At 43.3% G+C, this 17,925-nt stretch overlaps 1 protein-coding gene across 1 annotated transcript; it reads left to right on the forward strand.

Moving 5' to 3' along the window:
• Positions 1 to 925: 925 nt before the first annotated feature.
• Positions 926 to 17,917, forward strand: LOC116377012 (supervillin-like; the record flags this gene model as incomplete). The annotated part of the gene is made up of 13 exons (XM_031838535.1): positions 926 to 1,077; positions 2,521 to 3,372; positions 3,843 to 4,010; positions 4,660 to 4,694; positions 7,300 to 7,364; positions 7,751 to 7,887; positions 8,896 to 8,991; positions 9,385 to 9,655; positions 10,247 to 10,312; positions 10,948 to 11,476; positions 12,585 to 12,750; positions 14,722 to 14,854; positions 17,624 to 17,917. Coding segments are annotated over 13 exons (2,808 nt in total), but the record flags the coding sequence as incomplete, so codon positions are not given.
• Positions 17,918 to 17,925: the final 8 nt, after the last annotated feature.

Raw genomic sequence — 17,925 nt, forward strand, 5'->3', positions numbered from 1 at the left:
AAACCATTTGGGGCCATTTAATCTTTATGGTAATTGTCCCTGAACCAAGATGTTTTTACCAAAAAAAAACAGAGCTCCACCAGGACACTTACGGGACAGCCCATCCACAAACCAATCGGTGTCTGAAAAGCCTATAAATGTAGCATTAAATCCAGGACATTGAGGTCCCAGTATTTGGTATGCTTCTCAACCATTTGGCTACCAGGACACCCTGTCCTGCAGCAATTATGGTGTACCACGTGAGCAGAGCTGGTACTCGGTACGCTCTGAGACATATTGCCACACAGACCCGTGGCAGTATTAGTAAGTAAAACGCGACTCTACCTGACCTGATTAGACTGGGTATAATTTGTAAGATTACCAACTCGGGTTCAGGTCTCAGTTCCTCAGAACCAAGCGGACCCTCGAAGGCCTCTGCAATAGGCATTTTTCTACTCTATTTAATTACACTCCCATCAGACATAACTTTTTGTCTTGTTCTGATTCTTCCGTTTTTCAACTTAAATTCCGGTCCTAGTAGTATTAAAAGGAAACGTTTAGTTTATTTTCCTCTGAATAGCTGCTTCAATTACACAGTCCTCCTCTCCTGATACAGTGATGCTTTGATAAAATGGATTTTTCCACACAACATAAATGCAGTCTGTGGCCAAATCTGATCTAATAAGCAAAGTGTGTTTCTCTTTCCTGGTCATTTGACAAACATTAAATAAGAGATTTATTGGTCATATTATATGGCGTGTGATGCCTTACCCAAAACCACAATACCAATGAAACGTCTCACTGGGGAGTTGGACTTGTATTCTTAGCAGGATCCTGCTGGTTCCAAACCCATTCTCACTCTGGTTACGCTCAACGGGAAATCAGTGGTGTGTGTGATGTGGTGGCGTGTCTGTGTATGTGCACGCTGCAAGAAACAAAAGGCTGAATACTGAACCGAGACTTTTACCCACCCACTCATTCACTTGTCTCCCACCGGGTTTCCATTTGGAACAGTGCGAGGGCGAAACTGAGCACTGATTGGTTCCTCCAGACTGATGCTGAGGGCGACACCCATTCCCTCATCAACTGGCCCTCGAGGTATTCCCAGGCCGGTCGTGTCTCACCCCAATATCACCTGCCATGTTGCCGTGTTCCCATTCTGCTGGACTTACCAAAACCCATCAAACCTTGTTGTACGAGCAGTGGTTCTTAAACCGTGGGTCAGGACAGAACCCAGAGCTGTTTCTTACAAGACTATACCCTTTGTTTTCTCTTCTCGGAGGGTTAAATCTCATTGACTCAGTGTGGGTCCTGGGCCGATCAGAAGACATTAATGTTTAAGAACCTCTGCTTTGAGCTCTGTCATCATCATCCCCATTGCCACAAACTCCTGATCCCTCTGCTTCGGAACATAACTTCATCTCCCGTGCACATGTTGCTGTGTTCAGTTTAATCCCCAAGTGAAAACAAATGTATATTCAACATATTAATGAAGGATACAACGTTGGGTAGTGATGTTGCTGTATTGTTATTTTTCCTGGAGTATTACTGACCGCTCATCAGTGACTATCTGTTTGGGGGCTGTGTTTACAGCTAGCATCTCTGTTCTCTTCTCTTATCAAGAATCAGGTGAGGTAGGTGCTGTGCCAAATAGGGCTGGGTATCATTTAAAAATTCTGAGCAGTACAGATGCTAGAATGAACTTAAAAAAACTCAACCACAAATTTATTTTATCATCACATACATGCATATATACATTCACAAATTCATCTACTACAACTTGGGGTTCAGACGACCTGCTCTAACATCTGAGCCACAGATTAAGTGACATTAGAGCTGTAACATTTATTGTCGCCTAGAAATCATAACTTAAAATCTTGCATGTTCCCACACTGTCACATTTGGAAGTTTTCCTCCCCATCCAATCCAGTAGTTGTCTGTGCTGTACCCGTGGATGTACAAATAGGAATTTCTAATAGCTATTTCAGCATCCCCAGTGGGAACTGTTGTCCCAAAACTAAGAACATAATTATCTCAAATAGAAGTAATACAAAGAATAACAAGAGTTTATGACATTTACCCTGTGTTGAGTCAAAATCTAGATTAAAATTGTTTATCAACAATAGAAACAATCAATACCTTACTTTTTAGGAATAGGAACAATTTCTGTAAATTTACCAAAACACAACTTCTCAGTGCATCAGCATTTAAAGCGCTCAAAATAGTTTGAACTTTTGAATTTTTGGATTAAGATTTATTTGAGCAAACAAAACAAATCTGACCAAGCTTCGAATGTATATTTTTGGGAACTGATTCTAAGGACACGTTGTGGTTAGTTACCCAGCCCTAACACTAAACCAGAGAAAGAGCCAACTCCTGCCTTCATGCTGTCAGGTGTAAACACAAAGAATTATAAACATTAGAGGAGGAGTTCTGTGTTTGCTCCTTCTATCAGACCAAGTCCTCTTCATGACTTTAGGAGGCATACTCTGTGTCTAAACATGTAGTACAAATGTTAACCGGCCCTTTGTTTCCCTGAAGAATCCGAGTTAGGGAGAGACTTGCCAGGGAGGAGGGCCGCCAGAGGAGCCCAGAGCTGGGAAAAGTTACAGAAGCGCCAGTGTACCGCAGACCCCAGACCCAAACCTCTACACACCACCACGCAGATCCACCAGGGCACCATCACGTTGACCCCCATCCCCAGCATCACCCCCAGGCTCAGCTCAACCGACCTGGGCCACCGGGAAGTCAAGAAGTTGGCGGTTACCCCAGTTACCTGTCCATGGCTTCCTGTCCCACGTCCGGTTCTGAGCAGGAAGATCCACTGGAAGATGATACTGAGGAGTCGGACGACGTCAAGACAGAGGGCCTCCTGAGGAGCAGGAAAGCAGTGCTGCCCTCAGAGATCCGTCGCAGGGAGAGGAGCACTGAGGACCCATGGAGAGGAAGGGGGGAAGAGGAGCAAGGGATGACGAGGGCGCCGAGTCTGGCAAGGGAGGCAGAGGTGGAGGAACCAGTAAGAGGAAGACACAGAAGCAGAGCCAGGTGGGACGAAACGGAGCGTACTTCCCGAGGTCTGCAAGCGTCAGAGAGCAGGGCCAGAGAGCGGGAGAATGCCATCTATATCCACAAAGGGTTGGCCGCCACCCACATCCAGCCCAGAGACGCGCATGAAGGCGCAGCCACGAGCCGTTCTGTGTCAGATGCTGGGGATCCACGAGGGTTCAGTCAGTGGAACCCGCAGCAGCACGCCGGCGACCCCCGAGAGGTCAGGGAGGGTGACGGTGTCGGTAACCAGGAGAGTCACCAGGACAGTCGGGTGTCTGTGGCCCAGCTCAGGCACTCCTACATGGAGAGCACCACCACCCCTCCGACCGGCCGCAGGAACGAGCTGTAGGTGGCAAATTAAAACGCCGCACCGCCGCTACTCACCGGCCGGCTTCTGTAGAACTCACACTGATGCTTGTTAACCAACCTCACCCGGCTGCTGAATGACTAACAGGCAACTAAGGCTGGTGTGAAGTCAACATCAAAACATAGAGTTCTAATCTGTAGAAATGGCATTCATGCATTAATCACCTAACACTAAGCTTCCTATGATGAATGTTTTCTTTTGTGTTCTTATTGGCTGTTTGACTTGTTTGGTTACTGACCGGGGCCAATAAACGTGTGCATGCATTAACCATCTGCATGGTCTTGCATCCCATATTTAATAACCAGGGGTGTGGCTGAATATTCTAACCTACACCTCTGCTTTTGAAAAGCTACCAGTCCCTCTCTATCTCTCCCTCACCATGCTGTATTTTTCTCTTTCCTTTTGGTACTGTTATCTATTGGTCCTTGTCCTCGGGTGGCTCCTACAGCGAGGTTGCGGGGGACGGGGCTCTCGCAGGCTACGGGGCCCCGTGGAGAGGGGAGAGGGACAGGGGGCGCAGGCCCCGGCAGTATATCTATCCCGGGGAGAGTAGAAAGACCTCAGAGAGGTTTAGGACGCAGCCCATCACTTCTGCAGAGCGCCAGGAGACCGATAGGTACTGCTCTGGACTGCTGCATGGCTGAGAGTGAATGCTGGGAAATATCCCTATCATCATGCATGTCAAAGGAATCGGAACATCATGCAGATTTTTATAATATTTAATGCACAGACATGTTGATTCCTATCAGGTTTTGGTGCACTATACTAATCATCAAGTGCATGCTGTATACAATATGTGTGTACAATAAGTAATTCTATAGTATGTAGTAAGCCAATAATCAGATTAATACCATGAGCTGGATCAACATGTACACACGTTCTCTTTGATTCTACCCCTCTAACAACATTAGCAAGCGGGGAAGCTTAAAGGCCAAAGGTCCCTCTGATTGGACCTTGGCAGTGGTCGTTACATGTGACTGTACCAAGGAAGCATGAATTGGCCTTTTGTTGGTAATCACTCCCTGAGACCATGGAACCAAGCAGACTTCAGTAATGCCGTCTAATTTTCCCATTCTCAGTCTGCTTTACTTGTTCCCCTTTTTAAATTTCTTCTCCCAACACTCGCTGTCCTATTTCCAGCAGCAACCAGGACCGACACTCTTTCTCTCTCCTGTTTCTACCCGTTCATATTACCGACTTATGCGTTTCATGGAAACGACTACTTTTTGCTGATTGTCTTTTTCTTTGTGCACTTTTTTTCGAAGGTCCTGTGCCAGTTCAGATTTTGCTCCCACTGAAGGTAAGACGTTACACCCCCCCCATAACTTGTCTTAGCAAAGATTTGACTGTTTTTAGAATAGGATGTGATTTTCCGAACACATCTGTAGCAGTAAGTGGAAATATAATACATACACATTTACACATCAGAATGCATGCATGCACGTTTGTGATGAACGTGGTTTTAGAGGTTTTATCGCTCCCAACTTATTTTTTAAGATGCGTAAGGTAAAACCCATGAGCTACTGTAGCCTCTGTGCACAAGTGTTGGTGAGGTAATTGGTTAAGCGTGGCTAGCTTTAGTGGAATTACCATCATGGCTGTATGTGTTTGACCAATTAGATTACTTGGCAGGAGTAACAGTTGCATAATGTAGTAGAAGCGATGCCATTTTGTTTGTGTTTTTATGAATCAAATGTTTTTTTAGTGTCATTGTTTAATTTAGACTTTTGAGGTGATGCTACCAAAAGCAAACATTTACACTGTATTTAGGGTTCTTCAGAGGGTTAGAATGCCAACAAAAACTACCTCCACAGTTCTCTGAGTAAATTGAATTCCATCGGTCTTTTGTCTTTGGATGGGCTCAGTTGATGAGATCATGGTGATGCAAAAAAGTATCTAATCAAGTTTCAGTTGAGTTGCTTTCCGTTTCAGTTCTAATCGGCTCTGAGTCATACTTGCAGTGGTTTCTGTGTGGGACGGGCACTGTTATCTGTCATAACAATATCTAGTCCACGTATGCAGGTGCCAATGAAACTACATGATTATCTGGGGCTTCACAGTCAATGCCGGTGGACACGAATGAATAAAATGTAATTTTCCAAAGGCTTTATGTCAAAGCTTCAAGAATAGACACGAGGGTGGAGGCCAAATGACTTAAATCTCTTGATTTCTTTTTTTTAACAAGCCCAACATCTAGAAGTAGGGTTTTTGAGTCGTTACTGGTGCTCACAGTAGCAGAACAGCTCAGCAGAAACCAGCTCATCTGCTTCCTATAAGCAGACACTCAGCTGGGACGCTTTTTGCTCCGTGGAGAATCGGAGGGAGCAGAGGTGTCCTTGCTTCTCACACCTGTCCAGCTCTGCAAAGTCTCCTCAATCGCACCAGTCACAGGTTTATCTTTGCTCCCAGCTATAAAGCCAGATGTTGCTGAGTAGCGATGAAGGTGAACATTATGACTAGTGCTGGGCAAGTTAACGCGTTAATTAACGCCGACAATTATTTTCCTGTTTCCTTCACCTACATTCCCTTGGGTCCTAAGTCCCTCCATGTACAGCTTCTTATCACCCTCTATGTTGGTACATAGAGGGTGATAAATACCACACATATTATGGTAATCAGCGTTGCATATGTGTCTGACCAAAATACCAAAAAAAAGAATTGATTCATTAAATTATTATTTTAAGTTTTTAAAGTTGTTTTGTTTGTAATATGTTTAATACGCATCATTTAGTTATCACTACTGAGGATTTAATAAACATTAAAAAAAGAGAAAAAAACATGACGTAGATATGTTTGCAGTTTTCAAGGTGTATATTTAAATTGCATCTTTTACACACATGAAGATAAAGTTATGAACACCGGCTGAATATCTATTATCAGAATCACTATAACTGTGTTGTAACTGCTGCTGTGTAAAGGGAATACTGCTGTTAACAAGAACCTGATGTGTTTAAAGTGTTTACAAATCAAATGTTATTGCACTTTTGTTCATATAGCAGTACTTTCAAGATAAAAGTGCGCAATACACTAATTTTGAATTCATTATTGAATTTTGTGCATAACAATGTGATTAATCGCAAAAAAATCATGCGATTAATCAGGATTAAAATTTTTAATTGTTGTCCAGCACTAATTATAACACATTACACTTACAAATGTGTTGCTTAGAAAAGGAGTTTTGCACCTCAACGGTGAATTCGCTGGTTGTAAAAAGATTGTAAAACGTTGCCTCAAAAGAGGATGCTGTTAAAACTCAAATATGAAGTTTAAATATTCATATCTTCTACACCAATCTCAATTGTTTTTCAGCCAAGGAGCACTTAAAGATGGAGAATATAACAAGACCCCCCTCCCCCATTTATATCCCTTGGAATAATTTGACGTAGCCTATTTTTACACTTCTATAGTCTTAATTATGTGCACGAACAACGCAAGAAAAATATATTAGAAAGATATTAGATGCATATTTGACATATTTTCAGATTCTAAAGCTATGTTCACACTAAGAGCGACACAGCGACATTCTATTGGTCCCTTTCAACGGAAGTCTGAGACATGAAGCTAAAGACTGACGGCCCTCTACAGGGCCATTTTGTTGCTTTCGTCACTCGTGGTAGATTTACCACTTACAATTCTAAGTCATGTTTAATAAAATGGCTCCTTGTTTTCGGTCAGACGTACACTAAAGCAGGTGTTTCATTCCTAGCTGCTAGGTAGCTTATCAAGCTAACGTTAGCTCTGAGAATTAGTTAAAAATACAGTCTCTGCCGTCTTTATAATGTTACAAACCGACTCATTTTAAAATGAATACCCTGGAGAAGGTTTGTCAGTGTTCTACTGTTCGCTACATACTGTAGTATAACCAAAGTTTCTAATGTTTTTATGTTCTCTCTCTCTCTCCGTAGCTGATGAAGAGAAGCTAGATGAGCGGGCCAAGCTGAGCGTAGCGGCCAAGCGCTCTCTCTTCAGGGTGAGCTTCAACTATCGCCTGTTTGTCCTCTCAGTTCTGCAAATTACATGCTGGTTCCAGACGCCATGCACGGAGAAATTAGTTTCCAGTCTTCGACACAAACATTGACTTTTTTTTTATTTTTTATCTTCCATCCTCCCTTTACTGTGGGGATTTAGAGAAGAACACCTGGAAATAAGATTTGGTTTCAGCACAGGCGTTCCACCGAGAACAATGTACTCTTAATGTACTCAATCTGTCTTTAATGACGGCTTATTTGATATCCTTCAGTCATCAAACCCACTGTCGCTTTCGCAGCAAATACTTCTCCGAGATCATCCTACTAGAGTTTAAGTTTGGTAAAATATTCCATTGATTTAGCATTTACTCCCAACGTTTCCATTCAGGAGTTGGAGAAGAGCATTGATGGCGGAGCTTCCAAACAGCGGTCCAGGAACGCAGCGGTGGACAGGAGACTAAGGCGGACACAAGACCGGTCCAGAACTCAGCCAATCACCACTGAGGAAGTAGTCATAGCCGCCACGTGAGTCTTAATGAGTTACTTGAGAAGGAATAGTTTGACATGTTTGGAATGAAGGGAATGGCAAACTATTCCTTTGAATGAAGCACATCTTGGTAATAGTTTAAAGGGTCCATTTAAAAACTTGCCATATTTTAGAGATTTGATATTTCTGCCTCCACCCCAAAAACGGGAGAGATGAACAGGATTTTGTTTGGGTACTCAGAACAATAATAAATAACTGCAAAATATAGAAAAATTCAAGAGCAACAACTCTTTCATTTAAAGGCTCTCTATCCGTAATTCAGAGCATTTCTATTGCCTCCATACGGCTCTCAACAAGCCGGCGGCTTGCAGCTAACGGTGCTAACAGTGTTTTAATGAGGGGTGAACCAGAGGGTGGTTGCTACGCTTGATTGAGCGTACTGCAGAACGGTGGCCTTAAGCTAGCTAGTGGGGCACGCTAACATGCGCGGATTACAACAAGCACAAAGACCTCGTTCTCTGCACATGTAGACATTACTCCGCTGTCATTGCACAGCAAAATAGTTGTTTGCTGCTATATTAATGCTCTGAATATCGAATAGAGAACATTTAATAATGCTCACATTTCTCTGGATTATCAGCAGACCTCACACCTGCAAATTTTGTAACTTAACACAGTACTCAAAGTCCCTATGAAACTGGTCAACAATGGCTCTACGAGGGTCACTGATTCTGGGTAGAATTGTGTAATGTAATATTCCAGTGCAGTGAGTCAACACAATTCCATCCAGACTCTGATATCTCTATGAAACCATCCGCACGGCAAGACTTTAGCTGGGGTAAGTGAGACGGTATGTTTTTTTTCTGTAATTTGTGTGAACCTACTTCTTCAAGCTCTCCAATGCAGCAACATTTTTTGATCTAGGCGCGATTCAAAATTATTTTTGAAACTCGTGATCTGGTTCCTCTCCTGTTTCATTTGTGTTTTCTCTGTCACCTTGCTCTCGCTCTCTCTCTCTTTCTTTCCTTCTTTCTTTGTCCACTTAGCGTCCCCACTCACGTGCCACACACAGTGACCGTTCACAATGCTGTAGCACACGTCCCTAGCCCCACCCTAGTTTGCAGCACCTTGCCGCCGTACAGGTACATGGCACGGATGTGAACGCCCACGCCAACCCACAGTGTGCAACTAACATGATGACTGAGCGCTGCTTATACGCCAAGTGTTCTTTTTCAGAGTGGTATTCACCCCACAGAATGGGAATGATGTGTTCTGACAAGGAATGTTTTTTTTGAGCTTTGATGCCCTCTTGTGTGATGAGAGGAAACTACATGGTTTCCTTATTATAATATACTAATACTAAAAAGACTAGATTTTATTTTAATAGTCGTTTGTGATGGTCATTGTCATCGGATGTACACGGCTGCCTGCCATGTAGCATGCCACCAGCTAGCTTGCATGAGCTCTTTCCATGCTCACCAGAAGTGTCCCCTTTCTACTTCCTCTTTGTCTCTCTGGTGTCACCCTGCCCTCAGCCTGCAGGCGTCATCGCAGCAGAGCGCGGACGCCGCCCGGGAGGCCAGTCAGATGCAGGAGGTCCAGTTCTCTAAGCCGGTGTCCACAGTGGAGGGTCAGGGCCAGGACGAGCCCGACCTCAGCACTCTCACCCTGGCGGAAAAGATGGCGCTGTTTAACCGGCTGGCTCAGCCTCCCATCAGGGTCACCCGCACCAGAGGGGACACGCGGCAGCGCAGGGCCAACGCCCGCTACCAGACGCAACCCATCACGCTGGGAGATATGGAGCAGGTGGGCGAGCAGTAGGATCATTCAGTCTTTTCTGCCCATATTTCACTGGAAGTCTGCACTTAAACCGAAGTCATTTTAACTCTTTACCTTTTTATTCTAATGAGAACATTTTCATGTTTCCTTAGATTGTAAGGTTTTAGAAAACAGAGGTGTTCTTTCAACACGTGACCATATTTTTGTTGGCTGTAAAGTGTCATTTTTATGTTGTACACACTTAAAAATATGTTTTAAAGGAATAGCTTGACATTTGTTTAATCCGTACACAAACTGTCTGAAGTCTTGTAGTCAGTGTGAGAATGTCAGGCAACCAGCGGAGACTTGAGGACGCAGCTGCAACCCAAGAGAAATAATTCCTCGTAACTCCCGTAAAACCACAAACTGTCGTTTTTACATTTCAGCATTGTTTTGTATTTAACAAAGTATTTTATTTAGTTAGCAATAAAGTGAGTGACCATACTTCCCAAGGTTTCTGGTTAATAAATAGTGCATGAATTTCATTTATTTAGCTCAAAATCACATATTTTCTTAGAGGGCTTTATCTGTATCTGTACAACACATGAACCCTTCAGCATGTGCGTGTTTCCGCTCCAGGAGCCTTCAGACATAGTCGTGGGGGGAGAACAGGAGCTGTGCAACAGCCCCGTAGAGCCTCTACAAGTAAGCTCCCTCTGAACCGTCACCACATCGAGGCTGACTCGGCTTCTCAGAAATGGCCGCGCATGTCACCCGTGTGGCGTGTCCCGTATCCGCGTTGTGTGATGTCACTGTGAACGTGCAGTGCGCTGCCCGGCTTCTGAGTGAGTTGTGACTCAGCGATGCTCGAGGGCTTGTTAAAGATGCCTCCGTGGTGGAAGAGAGGAGAAGGAGAGCACTTTGACTCTCGCTCACCATCGCATGGGCCGCTATCTTTCATCTGCCCTGATCCAAGCTGGAGGAAATTGATTAAGAAAAAAAATTAAGAAGTTTAAAGGACTCTCTTTTGCAAGGTTTTTGTCCGAGGTTTCCATGGATGTTTACTGCTGCTTGTCATTCATTACTCAGCAGAAATGTCAGGTTAGTTCACTAACTTCTGAATTTGGAAAGTGTGTCTTCTGGCTCCGGCTGGCATGGCTTTGTGATGCAGGCTGCAAATTGCCCTTTGATGCTCAGGAAGTGCCGAGAGTCAGACAGGCGGTGATTCGTCAGCGTGATTCTCTTGATTTTTGTGTGTGTGCAGTTTTCCCGACCTGTTTCTAAGCCTCGTATACAAACACTTCTTTCTCTCTAACTCTTTCTTCCTCCCCGTCGCACAGCTTCAAAATGGTCCAGGCTCTCGGTTCGGACACCTCCCCGCCTCGCCCTCGTCGTCCTCCCATATGAGAGGAGGCACCGTCTCCACGGACCACGCCGGGGACATCCACATAACCCGAACACCGGCGCCGGCAGCGGGGCCCCGGGTTGAGCCCCTCCCCCCCAGCTCTGAGGGCCTCTCTCGGAGGTCCCGGGACTCGGCGGACCAGCATAGGTGCCAAATGTTGCCGTGGGGAGAGAACGGAGCTGATCTGGGAGGAGGGAAGAGGAAGCTGCCCTCTCCGGAGAAGGCGGTCAAGCAGGCTGCTCTGTGCCAGCCCCAGACTGGAAGAGAGAGGAGGAGGAGGAGGGGGGGGGAGGAGGAGGAGATGGAGGAAGGGGAGGAGGGGGAGGGGGAGGAGGAGGAGGAGTGGCTGGCAAGAGGGCGGGGAGACAGAGCCGTGCAGAGCTCAGAGAGTCACATGCTCCAGGAAAGGCAGGAGGCGCACGCACACTACGCAGACAGCCAGAGGAGCCGGGCCATTAGTGGAGGTAAGAGCAGCAGGACCACTTCTTTGTTTAACATTTCACGTTTTTTCTCTCTTGTTTACTTATGTGAACTTTGAATGTGTCTTTGTGAATGAAATAAATTACATTATTAATTATTTATATTGAGCTTCTCCACAGCTTATTCTATATCCGGCTTTGCAAAGTATTTAAAACCATATTCACTGACTTTGATGCTGAAGAAAACACTGGCCAAATATAGTAGGTAGTAAATCATTTTCTGGTTTTAATAAGTGGCTTTTGGTTATTAGTGTTCTTCAATAGAAAAATAAAAAGGAAAACAAAGTGATGCTGAATAGGTGAATGAAGTGGGTTAAAGAGGCGACTCTCTGATTAAAATGAATGCAACTGACAATTTTAGACTGTATGCTAAATCTTAGCATGCTAACACGTAAAAATGAACATGGTGCAAACTGAGACGAAATAAACTTCGGTTTCTCGTTCAGTTGCACTTCCTGGGACTGCAAATGGGTTTCATTCAGATTGCGGTATCCAGGCTTCCTCTATGTCCGAGCAGCAACTCGTCGCCTGTGTCTGCATCAGTGTGCACGTTAGACAGAGCACAGGACTCAGCGTGGGTTATTTGATTACAGCGCTGGCAGGGAGGTTTAAAGCTGAGAAGACTTGCTCTCACACTGCTTTGTACTAGATAGGGCTGCACAAATATTCACATTTTTATCGAGGCATTTTAACATGGCCTACTGCAATTTTCAAATGGCAGTATGAGCAATATTTCATTATTATTTTGCCATTTTAAATGAAATGGTGCTGCAGAAACATCCTGACCTACACATCATATCTACAGAGCCCCACAATAATCACACCATAAGCATTTTTTAAAAATATTTTTCAATGAAAATGAGAATAACGATGTAAGAATGATCTGTCTCTCAGGAGTATAGAGTTTGATACATGGATGACTGTATTTTAAATCCTGTTTCACACCTTATTTGCCTCACATAGGTCCTTCTTAAGCAAAAAAATAATGCCATTTAAAATCAAATCCGCCATGTGAACATTTATGTATTTGCTGTCAAGTTATTGATTTTGCTCTCTCCATTGTGTGTGTGTGCTTGTCTGCTTGTGCTCACAGAGCTGCCAGAGTACACGGTGGTGACATCTAGGCTAGGATCCGGTTCTCCCGGCAGCGGTGGTCAGCCTCCAGCGGCAGACGCACACACGGACGGCCCGCTTCAGCCTGAGGAGGGAGAGGAGCTGAGCGCCATGATGATGGCCAGACAGATGTCCATCAGAGAGAGGTGAGCCCGCCCGTGTGGTCATTCCATAATCTTGCTTTACTACTGTTTGACCAAGTGCAGGTACTGTTAAACTTTTCATTCAAGCAATTTACGTGATCTTAGCCTAAAATATAATCCCTTTTGGATCAGTTGGTCAGTAAATAAGGCGAGCAAGGGTATGATGAAAAGAGAAGATTGCTTTCTTTTTTTTTTGTTTTAAATGTGGGTTAGATGGAGACAGAAAATGAGATCGTGAAGACAAGGCCAAGCCGTTGCTAGAACAACACCACCACCACCACATTGGATATGGAAGTGATAGAATGGACATTCATGCTGAAGCTCTTCAATGCCACTAAACGTAACGCTCTAATTTAATAAGATAAGGAGATATCGTCAATATGGAGTTTGCTGGCAATCCTGGCAAGCTGCTCACTTCATAACAATGATGTAACATTTGTAACAAATCACAAATCAGGCTTCTTATTGTCATGTTGACAGATGAGCGATGGTCAATTCCATATTTTTTTTATTCTGTTTCTGACCTTAATGGACATTGTAGTTTTTATCAGCATTACTCAAACAGGAGGAACAATTTGACACTATTTTCTGAAAGTATATATCTTTTCTTTATTTTTGGCATATTGCTACTCAAGCACTCACTGTGCTTTCACGTCGTCCGTCCTTTTGTATGATTTGAAATACTCGTCATGTACATTTGATCTGAAGCTCAGTATCGGATTCCTCACAACTGAAATGATGACGTAAGTCTAGTTATGTCACGTTGTGTTAGCTGACGGTTTGACCGGTAAACACGCCGGAAAGCGGCCACGCTCTGAATTGATTGATGACATAATGGAAGCGAACTGGTGTCCCAGCGTGTTCTGGTCCGCCGGCTCACTCTCTCTCCCTCTCACCGCGTCGCGTCGTCTTTGAGTCTCTCCCCTTTTCAAAAGGATTTTTTACTGAAGGCAGGACCCGTATCCCAGATGCAGCTGGCGACAGCTAGTCAGAGTTGACTTTCATCCTGTTTGTGGCGTTGTCGTGGAGCCCCTCTGGGCAGAACAGGACGTCCCCCGTGCTGGGTCACAGAGGGCTAGTTGTTAGAGCCCAACACCCTGACCCCTCCATTATGGCTCCAGTCTGCTCCCCACTCAGAGAGGAAAGCTCCATAATTGAACCTCTGTTCTTCTCTCACTATACCTCACTTTGTGTTCCATGTGCTTTATACGGAGTCCCAGTTTTTTTTACAACTCATTCAGAAGAATACATGTTCAAATTTTAAGTGAGCACTTGACATAGATAGAGCCTATATTTACTTTCACCAAAATAAATCCCACCATTTGCTCTGAGAAAAGCTCCTGTTAAACTCACCGACATCTCCAAGTGATCTTTGTGTCCTATTCTACTTTATCTGTCGGCAGTCTGTTGATCCAGAACTGAACAGTATTTCTCACAGTGGCTGTTAACTGGCATGCTGTGTGTCTCTGCTTAGCCTCTGCTGTCTTCACTGCAGACCGTCCCGTAGATGAGACTAAAGGGCAGTGTGCCTGTTTTCTGTTGGGACAGTAACAAAATGTAGTTTTCAACAAGTGCTGACCTTGCAGTTGCTGTGTGCAGTGTGTGTAGTCTGTCTTCATATCATGTGCTCTTATATTAGCTCCACACTTCAGTATCTGTGTGCGATGATGGTATGGATTGATTACTCCACGTATTTTTTAACAGACAGATGTTTAATGCAAATAACATTTTTGAAACATCCACAAAAGAGTGTAAAGCACAAAAATGAAACAAACGCACACACACACAAAAAACAATAATAGGGATTAAATAAATACCAAATGTAAGTGCTGTATGACATCTCTTAACCATAAATAAAGTATAATCTACTTTAAATCAATAGTTTTTTATACATTTTACATTTAAGCCGCCCGCGTCTTCTCCCCGGTATGAACCGTATTGTAACTTTTCCCCTCCTGCTTTCTCCCGTCTCAGAGTGGCGTTGTTGAAGAAGAGCGGCGAGGACGACTGGAGGAGCAGGATCAACAGGAAGGAGGATGCGCTGCAGGTGGCTGCTGGCGAACAGCACGCTCGGCTCTGGGAGGCGGAGCAGAGCTTCAAGAAGAAGGTAACCACCTGAACCTGCACACTCAGGCGGGCGGCATCTGCTCATGTCTGTCGCGTCACGTTTTTCCACGGTGCCCCATCCACCCTTGTTTAAAAGGGTGTGCGGTGTCCTGTTTGAGCTAAGCGCTACATCCAAACTGTGGTTCAGATTCCAATCACAACACATGAACACTTCCAGGTGACTTTGATTTGACTCACGGGGTTGCATTAGCTGTATCGGCCTCCGAAGTCAGAGTCTAGGTGTGTTTGATCGTCTTCTGCCGACATGTAACTCTAGAATCATGGGAAAGTCAGCATCCAACAGTCGGAGTAGAAACGTGATAATAGTTTTTGATATCTCCAAACAGAGAGGTTGTGTATTGTCCATGTCTGTGTCCTTTCATCGCTTTGTCTCTCTCCTCTGTTCTGTCTCACTCACGGATGTTGCATGTTTTTTGTGTGCTTGGACTGTATCAAGAGTCAGCATGTATCTGCATGTGTTTCCATCATGGCAGTAGAACAGATGGACATTATTTCATGGTGCATGCCGGAAGTGTATGGCTGCCAATATTATACCGAAATCATCTAATTCAATTGAAATGCATTTTTTCATGACGATGCATGACGAATAAATAAGAATAATAGGAAATGCTTTATATTAAGGTCCCTATAATTAACGTTTAGTTAATAGGTATTAAGGACATGAGTCCTTATAAAATGCTCATTAACATTTTGTGTTTATAAGACTATTAATGTTAACAATGGCAACATAAACACGTGTGCTGTTAGACATTTATAAGCAACTTGTACACAGTTGTAGACTGCTTAAGAATGTTAATATCAGCCTTATAATTGGTATATTAACTAAATATAAAAAATGTGTTGATAATGCTTTTATAAACTATTATCAGAAACTCATATCATTGTTAAACCCTTACTAAGCTCTTTTGCTGCTTTATAAATATTAATACATACTGTACTTATGAACAGTTATCTGAGCAGCTTTTTGCAGCTACCGGATATAAAGCGAGGACAGTCTTTATTTAGCTGAGGTTGCATATTGTCTGTGTATTTGAGAATGTCCATTAGTCATTTCATTTAAATACACTAAAACATCTGTCACTGGCATTTCATTTAAATGACCATGTTAATAGTTATGTTTTAACAAAATTGGATTTTAAAATGTGACTTTCGTCATAAATTATTTGTACATGAGGATAATGAAATTTAAGTGTTTAAAATAATTTCATTTTATTTGCAGCCATAGACCTCCCTACAGAGCAGTTCCATTTGTCTCTAGATTATCTTTTATATTTGTTACAGTTGTTCTATCACAGTACATTAAGAGGAATTTGAAAGCCTAATTTTGCCCAAATTACACACTGAGATATTTTTACTCAAAATTCATTACTTTGTGTAGACTTTAAAAAGTTACTGACAGTAATGACTCTGTATTTCAACCTTTCCTTCTGCTGAGCTGCATGTTACAGCCTTTCATTCTTCTCTTTGTCTCTGTTTGCATGTCCTTCTACCTTTTTTTTTTTTTCTTTTTTAAAGAAAGAAAAATGAAATAAACCTCATTTCATCCTCTGCATGTTGAGTGCGTGTCTGTGTTGGCATCCGCTTGTCTGTTTTTAAAGGGAGGGTGAGGGCGGGACGCCACACGCACCCCTCTGTTTAGACGCATTCAAACTGTCTCTGTTTCTCTTTCCAGCTGCTTATCAGGGTTTGTTCAGCTTCGCTGCACATATTCAGATTTTAGGTTTTCAGCCTGTTCAAGGTCAGGAAAAGTTTTGCTTTCCATGCTCTGACACCGCTGTGACTGAGCTGATATTTTCTGAACAAAAAAAAAAAAATTTTAGTCACGTTCAAGTGATCTCTAAGTAGAGGTCAAGGGGGAGGATAATTTATGTTTTCATCCTCCCTTTCATCACGACGAGTGCACACAATTCAGTCCATTTCCTCTATGGAAACAGCACAGTCATGGCTAAAAGTAGAGGGAATTCAAAAGTATCTTAAATGCAGTGTAACACAGTTAAAATGCCATAAATCATAAAATACAAAAACCCAAGTTGAATTTCTTTGATAACCTATTTTACAAAAATTTGAAAACACTGGAATCTATCAATCCATCATTTCTCCAAGTGTCCACAAATGTTACCAATGTTGGAAAAAAAACATGGAGGCTCTGTGTGCTGTCTATGTTGAACTATTTACGTTTTTACTTCTCCTCACAACCTCTCCCCTCTGCTCCGTGTTCACAAGCTGACAGTTGAGTTTAAATTTCACAGAATTTTTGTCACTTGATTGTTGGTCTCAGACAAATCAAACAAGGCTTCCTAGTTGCGCTGAGAGGCACACAATTTAGTCTTCTTTACAGAATGTTGTTAAAGCAAATGGTTTATTTGGGGCCAGATTTTAAATGAGACGTGTAGAATACAATGTTTTTGATGAAATATCACATTTTATTTTTTATGGAAGCAAGCGTCACATGATGTGTTCAACTACTGTCGGAAAGATGAAAATCGGACGATAATGATGTTTTTTTACAGCTTCTGGCTGTGATAAACTGTGTTGGTCATTGTTTAAAGAAAACGTGCTTTTCAATCCCGCCGGCGGGTTTTTGGGTTCAGAGGGCCTTAAAATGAACACTTCTTACAGACCAAGTGGTGTGTCAAAAGAATTTTAGGGAGTCGGTCGTGTGATTTGGCCTTGACATTATCCCCGGGACAACCGAGCCCTTTCAGCAAACAATGTCCCTCCCTTCTCTCCTGTGGCCGCTTGTCTGTAGGACGACGAAGCGCTGATGATGATGATCGATGATTTCGCCGTGTCCGACGAGCTATGGGTAAGGCCTGTGTGCGAGCCCGAAATCCCACACGCACGCGCACACACACACACACACACACACACACTGCAGTGGTATTGATCAAGTGCATTTCAATTGGATTAGTGATCAAAACTTATACATCCTTCACTGTATCTCCTGGCTGCTAACATGCTCTCTTGATGAATACATCTCGAGTGTAACACACATTCAGCTATCTGTGTGTGTGTGTGTGTGTGTGTGTGTGTGTGTGTGTGTGTGTGTGT

This window comes from Anarrhichthys ocellatus, unplaced genomic scaffold (assembly GCF_004355925.1).
Source record: "Anarrhichthys ocellatus isolate YVR2014 unplaced genomic scaffold, GSC_Weel_1.0 scaffold804, whole genome shotgun sequence".
Classification (NCBI taxonomy): domain Eukaryota; kingdom Metazoa; phylum Chordata; class Actinopteri; order Perciformes; family Anarhichadidae; genus Anarrhichthys; species Anarrhichthys ocellatus.